At 44.4% G+C, this 23,798-nt stretch overlaps 1 protein-coding gene across 1 annotated transcript in view; it reads left to right on the top strand.

Moving 5' to 3' along the window:
* Positions 1-23,798, top strand: part of abcc8 (ATP-binding cassette, sub-family C (CFTR/MRP), member 8) — a 39,237-nt gene that overhangs the window by 3,821 nt on the left and 11,618 nt on the right. The window contains exons 3-24 of the mRNA XM_076140054.1: positions 65-186; positions 1,098-1,264; positions 1,897-2,139; positions 3,907-4,095; positions 5,901-6,065; positions 6,265-6,420; positions 9,282-9,416; positions 12,389-12,551; positions 13,397-13,437; positions 13,850-13,995; positions 14,660-14,774; positions 14,853-14,972; positions 15,235-15,307; positions 15,412-15,517; positions 18,650-18,682; positions 20,115-20,153; positions 20,725-20,823; positions 22,216-22,300; positions 22,481-22,561; positions 22,820-22,957; positions 23,259-23,384; positions 23,496-23,592. Of these exons, the coding sequence (XP_075996169.1) occupies positions 65-186; positions 1,098-1,264; positions 1,897-2,139; positions 3,907-4,095; positions 5,901-6,065; positions 6,265-6,420; positions 9,282-9,416; positions 12,389-12,551; positions 13,397-13,437; positions 13,850-13,995; positions 14,660-14,774; positions 14,853-14,972; positions 15,235-15,307; positions 15,412-15,517; positions 18,650-18,682; positions 20,115-20,153; positions 20,725-20,823; positions 22,216-22,300; positions 22,481-22,561; positions 22,820-22,957; positions 23,259-23,384; positions 23,496-23,592 (2,639 nt within the window). The remainder of the gene's footprint in view (positions 1-64; positions 187-1,097; positions 1,265-1,896; positions 2,140-3,906; positions 4,096-5,900; positions 6,066-6,264; positions 6,421-9,281; positions 9,417-12,388; positions 12,552-13,396; positions 13,438-13,849; positions 13,996-14,659; positions 14,775-14,852; positions 14,973-15,234; positions 15,308-15,411; positions 15,518-18,649; positions 18,683-20,114; positions 20,154-20,724; positions 20,824-22,215; positions 22,301-22,480; positions 22,562-22,819; positions 22,958-23,258; positions 23,385-23,495; positions 23,593-23,798) is intronic.

Here is a 23,798-nt window from a genome sequence, read left to right as displayed (position 1 = left end):
GTTTCCTCACCAATGTGGCTGAAGTGGCAATCATTCTCCTCCTCTTTCTGACCTTACTTTGCAGGTTCAGCGTCTCCCTGCACCTTCACCTGTACATGCCTGCAGCTCTGGCTTTCATGGCCGCCATCACCTCCATTATCTACTATCACAACATCGAGACCTCCAACTTCCCCAAACTGCTATTAGGTACAGTATTCTTTACTCTCTCAGATCAACACAGTTATTCACACTAGCTGGTGCGTTTACATCAACATCTCAGCTGTTGGTAAATGTAATTATAAAACATAATGAGGGAATCAGAACTGCCCTATGGATGAATGGTTGATTAGGTTTCTATAAGATTGGAAAATAATTGTCTATAATATCATGGGGGTGTTAATAATTGTCTCTTTGATGGACAGAATGGAATCAAGCTGAATGATTGAGTTCTGTGCAGCACTGTTAGACGTGTTGTGTGTAAAAATGCTTCTCTTGCTCGCTTCTATGTTCATCACAAATGTAAACCAGTTAACCCTTGGTGGTAAATAATAAACCTAAACGATCTACAGCATGTAACAACACGTCTGCTCAGCTAGGTCCATTTTAATCACATCCATAAATCCATTTCTAACCCATCTCCTGTCTCGTCAGTGTTAAATTCAGCCTTCATCCATTACTGTTTGTTATATAACTCCTGCGTTTGCTGTTGCTCTTCCTCCTGTGATCGCACACTTCTCCTTACATCCTCACACAGCACACATCATTAACTCATCTGTGCTCTGCAGTTATTCACTCGCTCCCTTTGTCACGAGGCTGAGCCGGGATTCAGCTCTAAGTTCTGAAGATGACATCCATCCGTGTGTAAGGAGTGGCTGGGATGTGCGGCAGGATTTATAATTGCATGAACAGGAATAAATGGACTAAATTGAGGTTCTGTCATCGTCTCCCATTTCACATTGTGCCGCTGCGTGTCACAGTACAGATGTTCTTCTTCACATAGAAATGAACTGAATGAAGGTTTCCCTCTTTTCCAGCACTGTGCTTTTCTCACTCTCTTCATCAATCATCTCATATTCCCTCAACCAAACGTATTGAAATTGATTTTGTAACCTCCTCAGCCCTCCTCATCTACTGGGTCCTGGCCTTCACAATGAAAACCATCAAATTTGCCAAGTTCACTGAGCACGGCATCGGCCCCAGGCAGCTGCGTTACTGCATCACCGGCCTGCTGGTGCTGCTCTACGGCCTTCTACTGGCTGTGGAGATCAATGTCATCCTGGGCAGGGTGAGTGTGTGTGTGTGTGTGTGTGTGTGTGTGTGTGTGTGTGTGTGTTTGTGTGGTGTCACGTGTGTGTGTGTTGTCACATGTGTGCAGGCGTGTGTTGCACTATTGTAATGCTATTTTCTTGTGGAGCCAAATCCAAGGTGAGTTTAATATAGGATTGTTGTGACACTGGTACCTGGTGTGTGTGTGTTTGTAAGTGTGCTGTTTGTATTTGATCTGTTAGCGTCTGAGCTACCAGGACAATCACATTACATACATACAGCACATCTATTGTATTGTGTTGTATTCTATTCTATTCTATTCTGGGTCTTTTCATATCTGAGCACATGCATGATGCAGTGCTTGTTCCTCTGAAAACAGGAAACCTGTAATTAATACACATTGGAGATCATCATCAGCCAGCAGCAGAGTTTAACCCTATAATCACTGTGTGTAATTGCATCTCCATTATGGCCGACCTTCATGTACAGTATGAATCAAATGAAAATGATGATTATTATCTACATTCGTCTTGTCAAGGTTGAAGTTTCTGTTTCAGTGTAATCATTGGTTGCATGTTCTTTCTTTCATGTGTCTGTGTGTCTCTACAGAAAGAAAGTCTTAACTCTCCTCTTTGTTCTTCTTTCTCTCAGCGCTACATGTGCTTTGCCAACCCGACAGAGGTGAAGCCTCCTGAGGACCTCCAGGACCTTGGGGTTCGATTCCTGCAGCCCTTTGTCAACCTGCTGTCCAAAGCCACCTACTGGTGGATGAACACCTTCATCACCGCTGCGCACAGGCGACCCATCGACCTGAAGGTCATCGGCAAGCTGCCAATCGCCATGAGAGCCCTCACCAACTACATGAAGCTACGCAAGGCCTTTGAAGACCAGAAGGTGGGAACATTTACTGAAGTTTTAGGTCCTGTGAGTCATAAATATCATAAATATCCAGGAGGAGCTATTTAAATCAGTTAAGCACAGAAAAGCAGCAGATCTAGGAAAGATTTATTGGTTCACTTTATGTTAATATGTTACATAAACATTCTCCATCACAGTCAGTGCTGCTTCAGTGTGTGAAGAACGGAATCGCTAAAAGCTGGCAGGTCTGTCTGTCTGGGGTTGTATGAGGTTGATGATGTTCTAGTGTCATTCCTTCCGTATTTTCAACTTTCTTCGTCCTCGCTCCCTCTTAAACTATCCTGGGAATGATTCTTTCACATCTATCCCTCTGTCTTCCTTGTTTCCTCTGTCTCCTCCCTCCCCTTCCCTCCCTCCATCTTCATCTCTCACTTTCTCACATTTGGAGCACGTGTCATGAGTCAGAGGTGAAGGGTCTCCACTGGGTCGTTGTTTTCCAGCGTGTAGGAGTTCACGCACGATTCATGGCGGCTGCTCGTGCGTCCGGTGTGAACACCAGCCCACTTCCTTCCTGCAGGGGAGAGGGATGAGAGGGATGGAGGAATCCCAGTGGAGAGGTGGCGTCAGGGTGGGGGCGGGGCAGACGGATGAGCTCTTGGAGGGTGTAGGTCATTCGCATTTTACTGTGAACAAGGTGACATCCTGACCCCTGTGGGGCCGAAAGCAGTGCATCTCCATGGGAAGATGTTTCGCTGTGTGACAGGGAAATGTCCTTCCCTCTTCTTTGAAGCCAAGGTAGACAGTGTTGTCTACCTTGTCTACCACACACAAACACAGTTTGTGTGTGTGTGTGTGTGTGTGTGTGTGTGTGGGTGAGGGGCTACACAAGGTTTTGCATGAAAGCGATTGAGTTTAAACTCAAATGGAAAAAGGGAGACAATGGTCACGTCTCTTCTCACAGCTCTTAGAGTGACTCATGTACACACACACGCACACACACACACACACCCACCCACACACCCACACACACAGAGTAAATGTTCTGGGAGTGTTTACTGCACCGCGACGGTCCAGATGTTTCCTCTGATCGTTGCTTTCACTGCTGAGTTGTCTGTGAATTAAATAGATCCTCCGATAATAAACAAAAAGGTTTAGGATAATAATCAACAGCTTTTGCCGTCCGTCTTGGACATGTGTGTGTGTGTAAATGCTAGAGAGACTTTAAAGTAAGACAAACTGGAACCTTTAACCTGTTTGATCTGCTCTTTACTCCTCTGCATCTCTGTCATGGTTTAATGCGTCGTACATTTCCAGGATCATTGGTTGTGGAGCAGTTTCAAAGAAGTGACTGAGCCGTGCTGTTAAATTTGTCATTAATCACCATATCCCATGATGCAGCAGTGAGGACTGGGAGCCTGAGCGTGACCTCATTCTGCAGGTTTCTGTTGCAGTGCCAAAGCAAATCCTGATGCAGAGTTTTCGGCCAAGCAATTACTTATTCTCCGTTGACAGGCTTTCAAAGTGTGACCTCGTTTTACTGCTGTTCTGTTGGCCGTGTGGTGTTTGATGTTATAAGTGTGTGTGTGTCCGTGAAACACAAACCTAATCTAATCTAATTTCCTTCTGTGATGTTTTGGTTGACCCCAGGTTTTGATTTGTATCCATAATTTAGAGTTAGTTCATCCAGAGTCATTTAAAACAGTCAGTGTATTATCTAATCGCTGCAGATTAGCATCACAGAGCTGCTTTGTCCCCATTGACTCTTCACGCTGACTTCAGCCTGCTCGTGTCTCATTCCTCCAGAGGCCTCAGGGCACAGCACCCCCTGGCCCAAAGTGGATCTGGCAGGCCTTGAGGAAAGCGTTCGGCAGGCCGCTCATCCTCAGCATCACCTTCCGCTTCCTGGCTGACCTGCTGGGCTTCGCCGGGCCGCTCTGCATCTCAGGCATCGTTCACCACATCAGCAAGGACAACCGCACCATCCAGCCCACGGTCAGAGGAGTCCATCAGCTCCTCCCATGCACACAGTGGGATTAGAGAGCTAAGAGTAACACAGATAATTGAATTAACTACATGGGTGACTGGCACCTTACAGGCATCCTCCTACTTAATACAGTCTAGTAGGAATGCTGCATCAATGTCACATCTTATTCCAACTTAATATCCTTTTGCACACAATTACCTGCACAGACAGACCTACATGTGTTATTCTTAGACCCACTGCATGACACCTGAGTGTAGCTACAACTGTTCCCATAAATAAAGTGGTTAACGGTCAGCACAGGAGGTCAGGATTGGGTTAACATTATTCATAACGAGCCAATAGGGAAGCACAATGATGGAAGTCATACAGTAAGGGCCACATGCTGAGGCAAGAGTGAATTGATCTGACTGTAAATTTCAGTGGTAGTTAATCTGGGTGATGGTGTAACCTGTATTTGGTGTTAGTGATCAATAAGAATGACATCTGGGCTTGTTCAGTTGATTAGCCACTTAATTTAAATGGGCAATTTGGACCTGAATGCACACACACACCTTCTCATGGAGCTGTGTGCCTCTACATCGTTCTACACTGCATCTCTCTCTCACACACACACACACACACACACACACACACACACACACACACACACACACACACACACACACGCACACACACACACACACACACACACACACACACACACACATACACGCACACACACACACGCCGTCTCTGCTATTTATTTAAATGAGAATAAAGAGGGTTATGTGGCCGTACTGTAAATAGAGACAGAAGCTCCTATAAGGAAAGGAATGAGCCACAGAGCAAACCTGCCTGCTGACTCTCAAAGGTCACAGCTGCAGTTTGATGAGACGTTTACGACGGCTCATATCCCCGACACACCTGCACTGATGTGAACTAATTTAAGGCTTGTCAATTATTTATGAGTGTTACTGCTGGTGGTGCTGTCTTATTTTCTCTCCACATGGCAGACGGCCACATCAGACATCAGCCCTCTCTAAAATAACTCTTCAATTATTTGTTTGGAAGACAGAGACTGATGCGACGGAATATCAAATGTCAATTGGCGAAAGAGTAAAATGCTTTTGACTTGGAGGCTGGTGATGGAACGCTAGCAGAGTGTGTGTGTGTGGCATGAATTGATTTGTCTATTTGGCCATTTGATCCTCTCCCAGTGGCGTATGTGACTGATCTCATTTTAAACAATTTCTCAGCCTTGATCCTCCATACTGATCCTGCATTTGTGTGTTTGTTTGAAATATGTGGTCGCATCCAGAGTTTCTAAATATGCTGTGATATGAATTTCTGTTTTTTTTTAGTGAGATTTAATATCATTTTAATAGCATCTATTACAACAGATCCACAATGGTTTTTGGTGTTTGGCTCAGATTCCACATATTGGCCACATAACACACTTTAAGGCTCTACTTACTTTATATTTGATTGAGGTTTCAAACGCAGCAACCCACAGGCGGCTCTGAAATTAAAATGCTACATTTCAAATGGATAATATAAAGATGTCCAGGAGCAAACTGAGTTGAGACTCACTGGCTTCCCTGTCTTGCAGAAAGCTCAAGGTCACTCCTGTCCTGCATGCCTCACTGACCTGCATGACTTTGACGGCGATAAACTGGTCGATATCTAATTCTCTCTCTCACTCTCTCACTCTCTCTCTTGCTTTCTCTCTCTCTCTCTCTCTCTTTTGCTTTCTCTCTCTCTCTCTCTCTCTCTCTCTCTCTCTCTCTCTCTCTCTCTCTCTCTCTCTCTCTCTCTCTCTCTCTCTCTCTTTTAGATGAGGTTGCTTGGGATCTATTTCATTTCCTCCAAAGAGTTCTTGGAGAATGCATATGTGCTGGCTGTGCTGCTCTTCTTTGCCCTGCTCCTGCAGAGAACCTTTCTCCAGGCCTCCTACTATGTGGCCATTGAAACAGGCATCAACCTGCGTGGGGCCATACAGGTACATGTGAAATGTTAATCAATCAACCAAAACAGCTTAGATCTCTAGGCACCCAAGTGTAACACAGAAGATTTTGCATACAAGATGATTTCCGTGCCATGAAGTGTTTATTTTCCTGATCAACACAGGATCCATTGTTATGTCTTTGTGTGTCTTTTGAGTAAATGAATAGATTCTAATAAGTTCATCTCCACCCTAGACAAAGATCTACAACAAGATCATGCGTCTGTGCACCTCCAACATGTCCATGGGTGAACTTACACTCGCTCAAATCTGTAACCTGGTTGCGATAGACACCAACCAGCTGATGTGGTTCTTCTTCCTGTGTCCGAACCTGTGGGCCATGCCGGTGCAGGTGAGAGGCAGTGTTGTGCTGTGCTGTGCTGTGTGTGTCTTGTTCGATTGGAGTTCTCTTGCAGTCAGTATGATCCTATATGAAGTAAAGTAAAGCACAGGCCTGAAGGCATTTACGAAGGTTGAATGCTGGAGTCCTGGCAGGTGGTGTTTGCTCCTGCAGGGTTAGGAGCTAAGCAGTAACTCATAAATGTATGACCTTCACACTTTGTACTTCTGTTCTATGGGCTGATTGCATAATTTTCTACTGGCATACCTTTAAATCCTCATTAGATAGAACGAAAGGTTGAAAACAACAAAAAGTACAATCTCAGCGATCCCTGGAGGTCAATTACCTGCCCGTGGAAATCCACTATTCAGGCACCCTGGTGGATTCCATGCTGTGTCATGAAAATTGAATTACAGAGCCTAAAGCCAATGCAGCACTACATTTTCCACAATCAGATCTTTTAGTTTGCACAAACACGCTGAAATGTTGCTAGTATTTAGTTTGATCGTGTGAATTTACTGTCAAGGATCATCACAAATGTTGCATAAAGGTGTGTGTTCGTGCCACAGAAGACTTTCCTGAATCTATAAAGTTATTCTCTCTTTCCCAAGACCTCTGCCTCTCCTACACAGAGCAGTTTGAAATGCACAACATGCAGAGGAGGCAAATCAAGAATACATCTTTTGCCTTATTTGTTGGATCAGTTTATGTTTATGGCGTATTGGCATAAACATCTTTATCCACTTGCAGCCTTTTTTATTGACATTTGAGTGGCTTGCAGCACTCTCCATGCTCATCACTGTCAGGTTGCCTTTTCAACTAAGTGATTTCTGGAGTTCAGAGGAGTAAACACAGCCAACAATGTGCGCAGCGTGTCTTAAAACCCTGAAAGATATTTAACCAAAAAGGCAGCCGGCTGTGAGGTCTGAGCAGCATCAGTATTCTCCTGCTGCTCCAGCCTGTCTGCTCCAGACTACAAATAGATATTTCTATGGTGCAGCTTTTTCTTCCTCCTGCCCTGATAAGTTGTGTCTATGGATTTTTATGGCTCTTTTATGTTTTTCATTACATCTAGTCGATGCAGATTATGCTGGCTCATTTTGAAAACAAAAATACACAAGTTTTCATTATTTACATAGAAGGAGGTAAAAGTTGTCCTCACCTTAGCCACTATGTTCTAGGAAGAATGGCTGCACAATCCTGTCCAGTAACCTTTAAGCAACAATAATTACATACATTTAATTACTATTTGTTGCTGAGCAACAGCATGCAATTATAAACCTTTTCATAATCTAAAGATACAATGGCATTTATTCTCTGGCCTATAGATTTCTTCTCTCTGAAACCATAAAGATTAAAATCTCTGGTGCTCAGGTCAGGTGTGCAAACAGAGCAGGAAGGAGAGCAGCAGGGTCAGTGCCTTGTCTAATGTTCTGGTATCATCTGAACATCCAACACAGGATCCAGTGTAGTTTATAAGTTTATATAACAACCAGAAATATGTCCAATAGTGATTTGCTGATTCCCTGAAAGCTGAAATCCATGAAATTCTCAGCACAGTGAAGCAGAACTACAACCTGCCTCACCGCTGGTATACAGGCAGTCCAGAAATAACAGCTATTTAATCATTTGAACTATTGTTGTTCAAAAAGGACCTAAGTGAGGCTGAGTGTTCAATAGAAAGAAGAATGCATTGTAGGGCGAGGGGGAGGGGGAAGGAAGTCACAACAGTAGCAATTACTGCAGTGAGGAAGAAGGTCAGATTCATTAGAGGGGGTTTGATGGTTTAGTTGGTATTGAAAGGCTTTTACACTTAACCTTGTTAAATCAGGTGCAATTCTAGTGACTAACTGGAGGAAATTGTGTGTGTGGGTTGGTAAGCTGCCCTGCACAGTTGCAGTCACAGATACGTGAGTCACAACCTGAAGGCAGCTGAGGAAACAGGAGGTGCTGCTGCGAAGAGAGCCATTAGGAAAAGGAGTCGAAGGAGCTGTTCCGCTGCGCTTTTACCCATCACCCACCCACACACACATCAGCCCCACTCCTACTCCTCCCTAGGCCTACACTATCCTGTGATTGAGATGGAGTGTGTGGGTGTGAAATGTCACATCCATCTCCATCTATTTGCGTGTGTCTTGAGGATGAAACCTGGATTCACGCACTTAGAGTCCAGGCAGCAGAATCAGAGCCAGAGCCAGCGTAGAAACACGACTCATTCATCTCTGTCACTGCTCAGGAGGGCGGAGCGTCTCTGTCAGCACGCCGGGCATCAGAGGATGTGGCGCTGTGTGTTCATGCTCCATGTTTCACAGGATTTATAGCCAATAAGAAAAATTATTGTGCTTATTTTGCTCTCAAATTAATGGAGTTCTGTTTGATCTGTTAATAGAGTTTGCAAAGTCTCCAGTTCCTCCATCTGTCACTTTCCAGAACAATTGTTGGTATGCAAATTATAATATTCTGAAACTACTCAAAGTATTTTCTCTCTAACATTTAAATGAACATAAACATAAAGATGTGTCAGGTTTGTTTCCCTGTGTCATGAGCTAATCCTAGAATAAGCTGTTATTGTGAGCCGTGTTCACACATCAGCAGAAGGCAGTGCGGTCGCGTTTCAGGCTCTACATCATCAATCACTCCATGCTTTTGGTCCAAGCAGGTACCAGAGTGTTTATGGGACAGTTTAGTGGCAGCATGTAACTACATATGTGACTGGAATGATAAATATGTGACACATTGTTACTCGCATACCAATGTTCATACATTACATACATATTTTTCATAATGTCTGCACAGCTTATCATTCCACACTTCAAGGGTCTGAGACTCTCTCTCTCTCTCTCTCTCTCTCTCTCTCTCTCTCTCTCTCCCAGATTGTTGTAGGTGTGATCCTGCTCTACTATCTCTTGGGAATCAGTGCCTTGATCGGGGCGACTGTCATTGCTGTGTTGGCTCCTGTCCAGTATTTTGTGGCCACCAAGTTGTCCCACACACAAAAGATCACATTGGTGAGTAGCACTGGCCGCCCTGTAGCGGCCATGCAGGTCTGCTGGGAGCTGTTCTGTGTGCGCAGGTCCGGAAGTGACGTAATTAAGTAGTCGCGCAGCATCACCGGCCAGGCTCAGTAGATGGATGCTCCCGATCCAGCCGCAATGATCGCTAAGAGTTTACCTCTTAGTGTGTTGCAGGGTCTCGCAGGTAAAAAGAGAAGCGTCACTCAGGACCTTGGCAGCTCAGAAAGGAAACTGTCTGAAATTCTTTACGTTTCAGCAAAGCTCAGAAGAATCTCTCCCTCACCCGCGACGGTCAACAGTCACTAAAACTAAGTAAATAATTTGTGTCTAAGGTTGGTGTGTTATTGGTTGTAATGAGTACTGTACCTGGGGCAGGGTAGGATTTCATTGATAGGATTTCATTCACAGCACACTGATTCTTTCTTATGGTGCCAATAGCTTCCATAACATTTTCAAAAATATTACCATAAACAACTACATCTCAAAGTTAATAATAATAATAATAAACACATCAAACTTAGACATAAATTATTTACTTAGTTTAATGATCGCTAAGTGTACCTCTTTAGTGTGTTTGCAGGGTCTCGCAGTTAAGCAGAGAAGCGTCACTCAGGACCTTGGCAGCTCAGAAAGGAAACTGTCTGAAATTCTTTACGTTTCAGCAAAGCTCAGAAGAATCTCTCCCTCACCTGCGACGGTCAACAGTCACTGAAACTAAGTAAATAATTTGTGTCTAAGTTTGGTGTGTTATTGACATTAACAGTTATTATTAGGTATTGGCACCATAAGAAAGAATGTGTGCGCTCCGGGAGAAGAAGGACGAAAAAAAAAAAAAAAAAAAAAATTTCACTTCCGGACCTGCGCAGACCCCGATTGGGTTTTTCTGCGCAGGTCCGGAAGTGACGTCACTTCGGGAAATGACGTCACTTCCGGACATGCGCAGACCCGGATTGCTTTTTTCTGCGCAGGTCCGGAAGTGACGTCATTTCGGGAATTACGTCACTTCCGGACCTGCGCAGACCCCGATTGGGTTTTTCTGCGCAGGTCCGGAAGTGACGTCACTTCGGGAAATGACGTCACTTCCGGACATGCGCAGACCCCGATTGGGTTTTTCTGCGCAGGTCCGGAAGTGACGTCATTTCGGGAATTACGTCACTTCCGGACCTGCGCAGACCCCGATTGGGTTTTTCTGCGCAGGTCCGGAAGTGACGTCACTTCGGGAAATGACGTCACTTCCGGACATGCGCAGACCCCGATTGGGTTTTTCTGCGCAGGTCCGGAAGTGACGTCACTTCGGGAAATGACGTCACTTCCGGACATGCGCAGACCCCGATTGGGTTTTTCTGCGCAGGTCCGGAAGTGACGTCACTTCCGTAATTCCCGAAATGACGTCACTTCCGGACCTGCGCCGAAAAACCCAATCGGGGTCTGCGCAGGTCCGGAAGTGACGTAATTCCCGAAATGACGTCACTTCCGGACCTGCGCAGAAAAACCCAATCGGGGTCTGCGCATGTCCGGAAGTGACGTCATTTCCCGAAGTGACGTCACTTCCGGACCTGCGCAGAAAAACCCAATCGGGGTCTGCGCATGTCCGGAAGTGACGTCATTTCCCGAAGTGACGTCACTTCCGGACCTGCGCAGAAAAACCCAATCGGGGTCTGCGCATGTCCGGAAGTGACGTAAATTCCCGAAGTGACGTCACTTCCGGACCTGCGCAGAAAAACCCAATCGGGGTCTGCGCATGTCCGGAAGTGACGTCATTTCCCGAAGTGACGTCACTTCCGGACCTGCGCAGAAAAACCCAATCGGGGTCTGCGCATGTCCGGAAGTGACGTCATTTCCCGAAATGACGTCACTTCCGGACCTGCGCAGAAAAACCCAATCGGGGTCTGCGCATGTCCGGAAGTGACGTCATTTCCCGAAGTGACGTCACTTCCGGACCTGCGCAGAAAAACCCAATCGGGGTCTGCGCATGTCCGAAAATTTTATAATTTCCAGAAATTTAATTAAATTATTTCATTTTGCGCTCGGTAGCGAAGGGGATGTGCATCCGTGGTTGTAATGAAAATTGTACCTGGGGCAGGCAAGGATTTCATTCATAGGACTTCATTCACAGCACACACATTCTTCCTTATGGTGCCAATAGCTTCCATAACATTTACAACAATATTACCATAAACAACTACATCTCAAAGTCAATAATAACAATAATAAACACATCAAACTTAGACACAAATTATTTACTTAGTTTACTGTTTCTTGACCGTTGTAAATATTAACATGTGCCCTGTTACCATGCTCATGATAGCATGCAGCTCATGTAGCCACATGAGACTGTCGATGCATAGATTACTCTATGTGGTTCACACAGAAAGGGTGTATTAAAACTGGATTACCTCGAGTATCATGTTGGGGGAGTACTTATGACTTTCACTTTTTACTTTTACTTCACTACATTTGAAAGACAAATATCGTACTTTTTACTCCGCTACATTTTTATCCATAACCATGAGTACTCGTTACTTCTTGTAATAAAAAATAAAAAGGCGGGGAAACCCTATGGATTCAGTATTTTGTTGTTTCCTTCTCAAACGTGATTCACTTCTCTCCAAATTGCAGTCAAGTTGTCAATATTTGTTTGTTACATCACAAACACTTATAGGAATGATGTGGATGTAAATGTGTTGGAGCTTTGCAAACAGAAGAACACACATTTCATCTTGGAGAGTGGCCCTGTGCTCATTTCCTTTAGCTTTAAATTGACTTTCAGTAAAACCAATCCAGTGTAATGAGGTCATGATATTGTCGCACACGCTGCTTTGATGTCTGCAGTGGCGGCTCCAGCGTGATAATAAAGTCTTGAATCAGGCGCTTATGTTTGCCTTCTGGCTGTACCTCAGTCCCTAATGTAGCAGTGAGTCTTTCCTCTCATTGTGCTGTACTGAAAGCCTGCCTGCCTCTTTCAGGAATACTCCAGCGAGCGGCTAAAGAAGACCAACGAGTTACTGCGAGGCATCAAGCTGCTCAAGCTGTACGCCTGGGAACGCATTTTCTGCGACAGCGTGGAAGAGACCAGGCGCAAAGAACTCACCAGCCTGCAGGCCTTCGCCCTTTACTCCTCCATATCCAGTAGGACCCTTTGTCCTTTTCTTTCAATACAATCTATTCAATATTATGATGAGCAGATGGTTCCTGTGGTCATATTAATGCTCATTGATCTCTAAGTTGTCTCCGTTAACACACCAGTGAACATTATGATGACTGTGCTTTGTTTCCTCCACATTGTCCTTATCTTCCTCAAAGAAGCAATCAGCTCGGCTCCGGCCCTAAAATCAATAACTGCAGTGAGAGAGGAGTGAATCAGCCTCATCACCTTTATTTACTCTTTGATAAGCCGTTTAGATATGCTAGTGACACATGCTGAACATGATTTTTATTGTTATGTTTATGACCCTCTATGCAAATACAACAAACAGAGATTTGTTTCAATAAAATGCGGCTCCATACTCAAACATGTGTCATCATTAACCTGTGGTCAGGCTCACATGGCAGTGAGTTTGGATGATAAGGCTTGTTGTCATGCATCAAAGATGCAGCTGTCAGGGTCCATTTTTAGTCCACAGTGAGGACACACGAGAACAAACAACTGGAGCTATGTGATGTCACTACTTTTGGGGGGATTACATTCATATTTTGGCTTAAAAACTTGGCAGCAGAGCAATTGGGAATAAGAGGAAGTGTCCAAGCAGCAAAGCATCCAGAGATCAGAGCACATCAACTATGTTGTCAGTTGACAAGTTGACAGTTTCAATGACATCACCAATTTCAGATTATAGTTTTATAGTACTGCTTTTCAGTGAGAATGTAGCAACAGATGCAGAATGAAACCTCCACCTCTTTGTTTTTGCTGTATAATAGACGCACTACTGGGATCTCCAGGATGTCTCATGTTTCATTTCTCTTCCTCCTTCCAGTTTTCATGAATGCAGCGATTCCCATAGCAGCTGTTCTGACGGTGAGTCAAAGAATCAACCAGAAGATTCAATATGGTGCTTGTTTTCTGCTTATTGTTAATCTAACCTTGGAACGGGATGTTCCGTACCCATCCCTGACCAACCACGGCTGCCCTTCATACGACTCATCACATTACAGCTGGAAACCGAAACACATATTTCCATTTGAGAGTATTTTGTTATCTTCTATTTATTGTAAAAAACAACCTGCACATCAGTCAGGAGCAGTTAGGGGTTGAGTGCCTTGCTCAACAACACTTCACCAGGCTCTTTTAGAGGAGGAAATTAGCTCTGTCTCACTCCAGGAGATGTTTAATCTTGATGACTTTGACTTTGCAGCTTGTTTGTTTACAGACTTCAAACCCGTGCTGCTACGCTAACCTGCGTCATTATTTCCTCCCTCTCACCCCGTAGACGTTTGTGGTTCACGTCCACATCTCTGATGACGCTGACCTGTCTCCAGCTGTGGCCTTTGCCTCTCTGTCCCTCTTCCACATCCTGGTCACCCCCCTCTTCCTGCTCTCCAGTGTGGTCCGCTCCACTGTCAAAGCTCTGGTTAGGTGAGAAACTTGTGTATTTGCAGTGTGATGCAGTGTAATATACCCTAGATCTCCATTCATTCATTTGCCTGACCTGCATGCTGAGAGCTGTCATGTCCAGTGAGTTAAGAAGGATCTGAAATTGAAAAGAGCAGAGAAAAGCAGCACCTCTGCCAGACCTTTGGAGAAAAGCAGCACTTGACCTTTGTCTGAGTGGGTGAGCAGCAGTATTAGACTTAATACTTAATTATGTCTTCAAGGCATGTAATCTCTAAAATGAACCAGCAGCTTGAAGAGCAGAAGAAAGCTTTACATGCAGGTTATCTCACAAAGCCAGGGAAGGTTAAGACTGAGAGGTCAGAGGGGAGTGGAAGTATCAGTAGAGGGAAACATTAAGCTTCTTTTAGTAGGCGTAATAGGAGATAAGAGTTCATTCAGCGATATATATATGTGTGTGTGTGTTTCATGGTTCTTTGGATTTTCCAATCACAACTGTCTGACTAAACAATGAATGAATATAGGAACTGTCTGTGTGTATTCCTGTTTCTACACTAAGTAATATTTGCTCTAACATTACTGCACTACACTTCATATTGGCTGGGTTGTAATCGGATTTCTTCAGATTTCATTTAATCATCTTTCAGTTTGTTTGTCTCTCTTTCTTTACTTTCTGTTTGCTCTGCAGCGTTCAGAAGCTCAGCGAGTTTTTCTCAAGCGATGAGATCGGCGACGAACAGGAGCCCACAACCATTTTACCCTCTGGCTCCAGCAACCACAACCAAAATAGGTACCAGGCTCTGGTAAGTAACACACACACGCACGCACGCACACACGCACACCTCTGCAGTCTTCATCATTTTTGTCCCTGACCTCTCCAGCCCCTGAAGGTGGTGAACCGGAAGCGCCCCCCGAGGGACGACTGGAACAACTACAGCTCTCAGGTGGACCATGAAGGGGACGGACCGTGCCAGGAGGTGGACGAGGACACCTGCATCAAGGTGAGAGAGGGGGGAAATACAAGAGAACAAGACGTGTTCCAATTATCCGCAAAAGCAGTGGTGCAGCTTTTACACTAATGTGATTTTGGACATCCGTGTTCTGGAAGAGTGTTTGTTTTCAATCATTTATCTGCTTCATGATGAATTCAGTTATTTTCTCCCTTCGTTGCATTTTGTCATTTTTAATCTCCTGCCATGCTGTAACCTTGTTTGTCTGATAGTTGCTTCATTTGTTTTGATTTCTGCCTCATGTCTTCCTCAGATCACCTGTGGTTACTTCACCTGGACAGACGGACCCCCAACACTGTCTAATGTGGACATCAGGGTTCCTTTTGGTGAGAATGGAGCCGTTGCTTCTCACGTTTGTGGGTGGAGTTTCCTTCTGTTTATTTACTTAATTTCCTCTTTTATTCCTTCTCTCCTTAAACAAATCTCTCAGGTAAGCTGACCATGATCGTGGGCCAGGTGGGCTGTGGGAAGTCGTCTCTGCTGCTGGCTGCTCTGGGGGAGATGCAGAGAGTGTCTGGGACAGTCATCTGGAACAGGTCGGTTACCGTGACACAAAATGTGACAGGTCCAATCTTGATTCTTTGTTTCTTCTTCTAAACTCTTAAACATCCTGATTGAAATCACAGAAACCAATCCATCAATCACATTCATGTCAAGCAGCATTGGAGAATCCCGTCCCTGTATCTTATCTACCTTTGTTGAACACACTTATTGTAAGTCGCTTTGGATAAAAGCGTCTGCTAAATGATCGTAATGTAATGTAATGTAATGTAATGTATTTTCCTACAGCTCTCCTCAAAATGCTATTAAGCCTAAAGGTGAAAGGTTAATCAAAATGAAATGTGAGATGCTGCGGCTCGACCTTTTCCTCTCTTGGTTTGTCAGCGCCGCTGGTGGCATTTATTTATGTGTTCCATGCAGCTATAAAGCCTTTGTCCCTGTCAGAACAATGCCAGGCAGCATCGAAATCAGCCTCTTATCATGACACGGCAATATAACAGATCTGGATTTGTGCAGATTGTATATTTTAAGGTTATGAGAAGGAGAGACTGTGTAACTGTAACAGCGCCTCTGCATATTAATTATACACACATTCTTATTTATAACAGTTTGGAGGATTTAAATCAATAGTTCTCATTCCGGCTCTTGTGATTTTAAAGTGACCCTCATGACTGCAGACTGGACTTCCATCTTATGAGCTTTGTGACTTCTGGAGTCTCAGTTAACGAGGTTAAATCTTCCTGAAGGTCTCGACCCAGTGCAGAACACATTTGAGACTTCCAAGCTAAAACGGAAGCCTCATTTCTGACAAAACTCATGCTGTGAGTCGCCTGCTTCTCCTGGATGTCCTGTGGCCTACCAGGAATAGCCACACTATCATGATCTATTTGTCAACAAAGCTTAGTTACCCCCCCTACTTAATTGTCACGGTGTCCATGGCAGCCACATACACACACATACACACACGCAGACACAAACGCAGTGTGTCCTCCTCTGTCTGAGTGCCAGATCATGCTGGTCGCTCCCCCCCTCCCTGCCTGGAACTGAACCCTTTCATCATGTATCCCAGACTGAGACTAAAGAGCTGTCATTAGGCTGGACCCTCATGTAGACTGCACACACACACACACACACACACACACACACACACACACACACACACACACACACACACACACAAACACAAACACACACACACACACACACACACACACACACACACACACACACACACACACACACACACACACATTTGGATGTACATGAGTTTGAGTTTGTCCAACTCTGTTTCTGCTGTATTTGTCAGCATTATTGCAGCTCTTCCTACTGTTTTAAGCAGAAACACAAGCAGACAGCAGATTTCCCAGCAAATAAATGAATACACTGGGGAAAATGTTCTGTTTCTGCAGAATTCTAAACAAAATCAAGCAGGATTTGTCAGATTTAGGTGGGATTGCAATGAAACCCAGACAAAACACCAGCAGACAAATTTGACTGAGATATGGAATCTAATATGTAAAGCTGAGGGGAGCAGATGCCAGGTGTGATTCCAGTGAAAGCGGAGCAGCCTGGGCCGCAGTAAACAGCGTGACAAATCACAGGACCGCCAATGCCAAGCGTGTCACTGTGTGAAGATCATCTCACCAACTCGTTTAAAAGTGACTGACTGATTCTGAGAGTCAGCTGATACTGAGCCTCAGCAGTCTGCGTGACCCCAACACACACACACATGTGTTTATCGTACAGTCATTAAAGAAGAATCCAACTGGTTTAGTTATGGTGTGGGAGCTTCTGTAGTAACGAACAGTTCAGCCTCGCAAATCTAGATTACAGTCAAATCTGATCTGCTTTTGATTGAACGACAGGGTGGGGGTGACACTTTTACTGTCACTGTGATCCCCCAAACACGCCCCGTCCTGCCTGTGGCTCCGCCCCCCCTTCAGCGTTCTCATTCCAAATAGGGGCCGGCCGCAGGGAGCAGATGGCGTTTCTCTGCTGATGAATCCGATTACTATTTGTATCTCGGCCTGAATATCCAGCTGAGGCGTCTCAGGTTGGATATCAATTTGACATTCCAGTCTAGAGTTTCAGATTTGGGCTCTTTGGCATCTTGCACCTGCTGAAGTAATTAACTAAACTATGACCTGGTTTAACTCCAAGACAGCACTGAGGTATCAATTTAGGGCAATTAGAAGCTTGTTGCTTGGGTTTAATGGAGCTCCTATGATAGGGATCCAGTGCATGGTGTTTATCGTGACACAGTGAGTCGTTATCAGGCGTGGCCACCACAAAAAACATGCATCATTAATCTCCATCATCATCATCATCATCAGGGTGCCTTTAAGTTTTAATGATGGGCGTTTAGATTTTATGGGAAGTTGCCAGGTCTGGTGCCTTTCTGATACAGGATGTGATCGTGTTTATCTCTGCTTTGATGCTTGCTGTCTCTGTCTTTCCCTCGTGAATTCTCCTTGAACGCGACCCCAAGTCCTGATAAGTGAAGAGTTGTGCTGTTATTACTGTGATTCAATGATGAAAGCAGGATCAGACAATCAGCATCAGGGTCTTTCAAGTGTCAGTAGTTGACATTGCGATTTTCCTCAGGGCTGTTTAGCTGTGTGTTGTTACTGTGTAAATTGTTTTGCTTTGCCCTCATAATTGATTAAATGTCCTGCCTCTCATATAATAAAATGGGATTCCTGATTTTTCACAAGGGGAACGTGAATTGTATGAAAACTTCCTATTTTGCTTGCTTTCTGTAACTTTCTAATGCCTTTATCTATCAGCCTAAATACAATGTGACAGTGGTGTGTGTGTGTGTGTGTGTGTGTGTGTGTGTGCGTGCGTGTGCAAGACCTTCTTAAAGGTCAGCTCACTTCCTGTCACCATGTGGTGTCTTCTGTCCTGGTTGCCTTTGTAAAGGTGCAAACGGGCGTAAATCAGCTCTGTGTTCACTTGCATCACCTTCTCATGACATTAGTGAGACATGTCAATAAAGTGCAGCCTCACTGGGCATGTGCAAAGGCCACCAACAGCCAATCGGATTCAAATGAGTTTCAGATGTGTGTGTGTGTATGCTTGTGTGTGAACATTTTCAAAGAACGCATCAGATGTTTCCATTGCCTTCATATATAATTGTTTGTTCTTCTTTTGTTCTTTTTCTGCAGCCTGCCTAACCCGGAGTCTGAGGTAGATGAAAGGTGAGAGAGTGGAGAGGAACAGAGATACAGAGTGAACAGGTTTGGGCTGCTGGTTTAGAAGAGCACTGAGCTCCATCATCAGCAATGTTCAGCTGACGTTAAAGAAATAGATACATATTTCTGCGCTCTATAGGTTGTGATCCCTGTAACCCTCTGCTGTCTGTGTCATCCATTGTTTGTCCCTCATGACTCGACACACACACACACACACACACACACACACAAACACACACACACACACACACACACACACACACACAGACACGGATGTACAGGGTGTACATACAGGGTGTATCAGACATTTGACGGCTGGTGTCCCGTCACAGGCTGTTCACGTCTAACAGACACACACAGAACATGAAACCCTTTGCATCTATTGATAGTAAAATGTGGTGAGGTTGTGTGACACACATATACACACACACACACGCACACAAAATACAGTACTTGCATAGCACATAACCACGTCACACAGTTTGAATCTGTCACGTGTCCCCTGTCTCTGTCTGTCCTCATGTCTCGTGTCTGTCTGATCTGATCTTAACCTCTGAGACACAAAGTGAACTCAGTATTGAAACAAAGTCTGCTGCGATTTGCATTAATTCATCCCCTAATTATGCCTTATTGCTTGAAAGAGCTTAATTTTACTCCTCACCATCTTTAGATTTCATGTTTTATTCATGCAAATGGTGCTGCTCAAATATTAATTGAATGAAATGGAAACTGCCATAGAAGCATTAATTAGAACCATTTTGTTTCCCCACATAATTGCCTGGACGGATCAAAACAAACAGCTTTACATTTAGACATTTGGATTCTTAATATTTATCTAAAGTGGCACCTTCATAAGCCGGTCTGGGTCTGGGCTCTAAAGGACTAAATGTTCCGTGTGTGTGTGTACACAGTGTGTGTAAAGATACGTGGAAAACATGCCGTCCTGTCTTCTCATCCCAGTTATCCTGACCCCCCCCCCCCCCCCCCCCCCCCCCCTCCCCTGCAAAAGGCGACAAACATCTGACTGCCACAGAACTCCCAATGCATTCATCTTAGCCGGTGGAATTGGATCCTCTGAGAACTGAACTTGTCAGAGTCCAGACGGGTTGATGCCGATTCCCAAATCAGCAAATTACAGGAAGAAACGGGGAGGAGGATGTTATTTTAGGAAAGATAACATGATAGCTTATGATAGATGTGTTCATGTAAGGCAGTGGCTGTGTGTGTTTGTGCTGCTGAGTAACAACATGACTGCCATAGTTAGGAAGGAGTGTATGGATTAATGGGTGTGTATGTGTGTTTGCTGTTAATCATTACAGGGATGAGTTGGAGTGATGGTGACGAATATCATCTGTGTTTACTGCATATCTAATGTTTGTGTGTGTGTGTGTGTGTGTGTGTGTGTGTGTGTGTGTGTGTGTGTGTGTTGCTTCTGTAGTCCCACAGAAAAAGATGCAGCTGCTGATGGAGAAATCAGGTACATGACACAAAAGACATACACAGGATGGTTTCCATGGAGATGTGTCGCTGTTATCAGTAGTGTTTCTCATGCTCGTGGTGAGATGCACCGAAGCGACGGGATAATAACAGAGAATGAGATGCAGACTCAGATCTGTCATTGGTCCCCGGCCTCAGCGGGGTATTGACTTAACAAACACACATATTCAGCTGGAGTCATTCAGGGTCTGGAGTTATTTTTATGCATCATTCTGAGGTTTATGAGTCCTCAGATAAACAATAAAGTAGTATATAACAATAAGGTAGAGCAAAAGCCTCTAAATGCAAATAGTTGAAGTCAAATGGTGGAATCCTTTGTCAACAGTAACAATAAAACCTGTAAGCTGTAAAACCACATTTTACAAGTAGTAGGATTAACTAATGTTGGAAATGAATATTGGTATTGATTCAGTATCAATACTTTTCTGTACTTTTGACAGGAATAGAAGAGAGACAAACAATATGGACGCTTGTTATTTTCTTCCTTTAAACACAGAAAGTAGATTTCCAATGCTTGTTTGACGCTAATATACATTGTTCTGCTCTGTTAGGAGGAGAGGCGCTGTGGCCTACGCCTCCCAGAAGCCCTGGCTGCTGAACGCCACTCTGGTGGAGAACATCACCTTTGAGATGCCCCTGATCAAAGCGAGGTAAGACTCACAGCTTCACCTGATCAGGGTTTAACCTGGGGAAGCTCTGTCACGCTTTTTGTACAAATTCTGTTTAAAATTGACCCACATTTTGTTTTACAGTAAATTTTTCTGTTTCATTTTTTCATTCTTAATCCAATTTTAATGTAACAAGTTAAGTGGTTGACCAAACTGTGTGTGTCCATATTCATTTCCATCTCATTATAATCTTTATTATGAACACAACTGAAATGAGTTGTATATTGTACGACACCAGTCACAGTGTTCAGAACACTGCAATGTTGGATGCTGGTTGTTGCATCAACTACAACAGAAGGTTTCCTCCCACGGATCTTGTGTACCACTGCTCCATGTTGCTCTACTACGTGACGCAAAGGGAGTTGGATGGCAGCTTCAGTCTCTTTGTCAGTGCCTCACATTCCACTCAGTCAGCAGTCATAGGGCCTAGAGACATGAAGTGTAACCTGCAGTGACCTTCAAGGATCAGCGTTATCACTCAGTTTGCAGAAGGCTTTAGGTTGTCAACAGGCCTGATCATGTGAAGTTTGAAAATGGAGAAAGTTCAAACCCCTCAGTTAAGACTGTGCCTGTTTACTGGCGCTGCAGAGCCTCTGCCACCTGTCTCACTGCTGGCACACACCACCATATGTGCCTGCCCGGGCACAATGACATACAAACACACTAACACACACTCACAAACTTTTTTCATCCTAATGGTCGCACGGAAAGGTCAGAGTCTGTGTTCATGGTGGCTTGCTCTCTGTCTCTCTCTCTCTCTCTAGTCTAATGGACTGCTGCACTTTGTTACTGTGGAGATGTTTGATCAGATAGGAGATGTTTGCCCTCCCTCTTCTGTCTCTCCCCCTCTCCTGCTCTGTCGCTCATTAGCTTTTGTGTGCTCGCCTGAGGCCCTGAGTGATTTATAGAGAGAGCCGAGACAGAGTTGCGTGTGGATGAGTTATTCCGCTGACACCTGACCTGATGCTTGTTTTCTTGTGATCTTGTGCAGATTTTGTATCTAATTTACATTCGACTTCAGCACACAGGTATTCAGATATTGAAATAGATTTGTGAGGCGATACGAAACTGTGAAGGGCGAGTTGTTTACAAGCAGCACAGCAGCTGATTCAACCTTTTGCCTAGAGAGAGAGGGATTTTCTGGGATTTATACGGCTTTTGACTTTCATACAAACAGCTGCCAATAACCTGAGACGCACAGACAACACAAAGTCCCAGGCTGACCTGTTAGATTCTACTAGGAATGAATCAAGTTGATGTATCGCTCAGCCTGTTGACCAATACGACGGTGCCATAGTTTCCAGTCAGGCATCTAAATCACGTCTCTGTGTTTGTGTGTGTGTGTGTGCGTGTGTGTGTGTGTGTGCCACGCAGATATAAAACTGTCATTGAGGCCTGCTCGCTTCAGCCCGACATTGATATCCTGCCACAAGGGGACCAGACTGAGATAGGGGAGCGGGTCAGTATCACAACCTTTATATTGTTTTGTTTGAAATCCTCCACATCCAGCCAAAGGTCACGCTGTGGCTTGATTTATTGTGGTGTTAGTGTGGTTGAGTAGTGACCTGGGCTGACCCCTTATCACCTTCCTTTATAAATACAAATGATGTCATCCATGGCACTGTGTCTTGTGGATCAGGGCATCATCCTGTCAGGTGGACAGAAACAGCGGATCAGCGTAGCCAGAGCCCTGTACCAGCAAACCAATGTGGTGTTTCTGGTGAGGCAACACACTCACACACAGATCCATGCACACGTTTGCACCCATAATTACATTTGATTGGTTCTGTCTCTGCGAATTTCTATTTATTGAACAAATGTGATAAGTATGTTTACACACATGTCAGTAGTTCCATTGAACCGCATGAGAAAATCAACACATGTGGTTTGTTGTCATTACACATGAATACAATAATAAAATACAATACAACAATGTTCAGGTTTTCATTGATCATCTTTTCCTGTCTCTCTTCTTCAGGATGATCCATTCTCTGCCTTAGACATCCACCTGAGTGACCATTTGATGCAGGACGGCATCCTGAAGCTGCTGGGAGAGGAGAAGAGGACGGTGGTGCTGGTCACACACAAGCTTCAATACCTGCCACATGCAGACTGGGTAACTGTGTGTGTGTGTGTATGAGAAAGAGAGATTTGCATGTATTATCTGCTGCCAGCTGCTCTGGGTTTTACTCTTCTTGCAGAGGCAGAGTTCAGACCTGACACAGGAGCCTTTATGCTGCTGTTATTTTATTCATGGTGCAGAAACACAGATGTCTCATTTGGGATGCAGACAGTTTATTGCTAAGTGATTGTAGAGGACGTGAGGAGTCTGCAGTAATGGATTGCATTTCAGCCTCGAAGAGTAAAGTTTGCATTTGCTCCCTCTGCTGTGTGTGTGTGTGTGTGTGTCAAATCAGATCATTGCCATGAAAGATGGCACCATCCAGACTGAAGGAACTCTGAAGGACATCCAGAACTCTGAGCCTGAACTCTTTGAACAGTGGAAGACACTGATGAACAGACAGGACCAGGAGTTTGAGAAGGTGACTGATGATCATCTTAAATAACTTCAAAAATATAGAGATAATTCAATCAAAATCATCATTAGGTGAATTTAAACATGTAACAGCTTTCCTTCTTCGTGTCTCCTGCAGGAGACGGTGGCAGAGAGCATGACAGATCTGGAGAGGAAAAACCTGCGGAGGGCCATGTACTCCAGAGAGGCCGTCAGGACCGAAGAGGACGAGGAAGGTGAGCAATCACACAGCCATTACCAGCATGATTATATATTTGGAGCCGATCACAGAGGAGGCAATTAGTCCTTCAAGCCGAATGAAGGAGTGTGCGATGTTTGCTTCCTTTGTTCTTGTTAAGTCCACAAGCAAAAAAATCATGAAATGTTCCATAACAGTCCAGTTTGGTTCCAAACAACATGAGATCCTCAGAGTGATCATTTC

The sequence above is a fragment of the Genypterus blacodes genome, unplaced genomic scaffold (genome assembly GCF_046128005.1).
Source record: "Genypterus blacodes isolate CSIRO-AG114 ecotype Tasmania unplaced genomic scaffold, CSIRO-AGI_Gbla_v1 ptg000015l_1, whole genome shotgun sequence".
Classification (NCBI taxonomy): Eukaryota; Metazoa; Chordata; class Actinopteri; order Ophidiiformes; family Ophidiidae; genus Genypterus; species Genypterus blacodes.
Note: the sequence above shows the minus strand (reverse complement) of the source record. Positions and strands in the feature narration are given on the sequence as shown.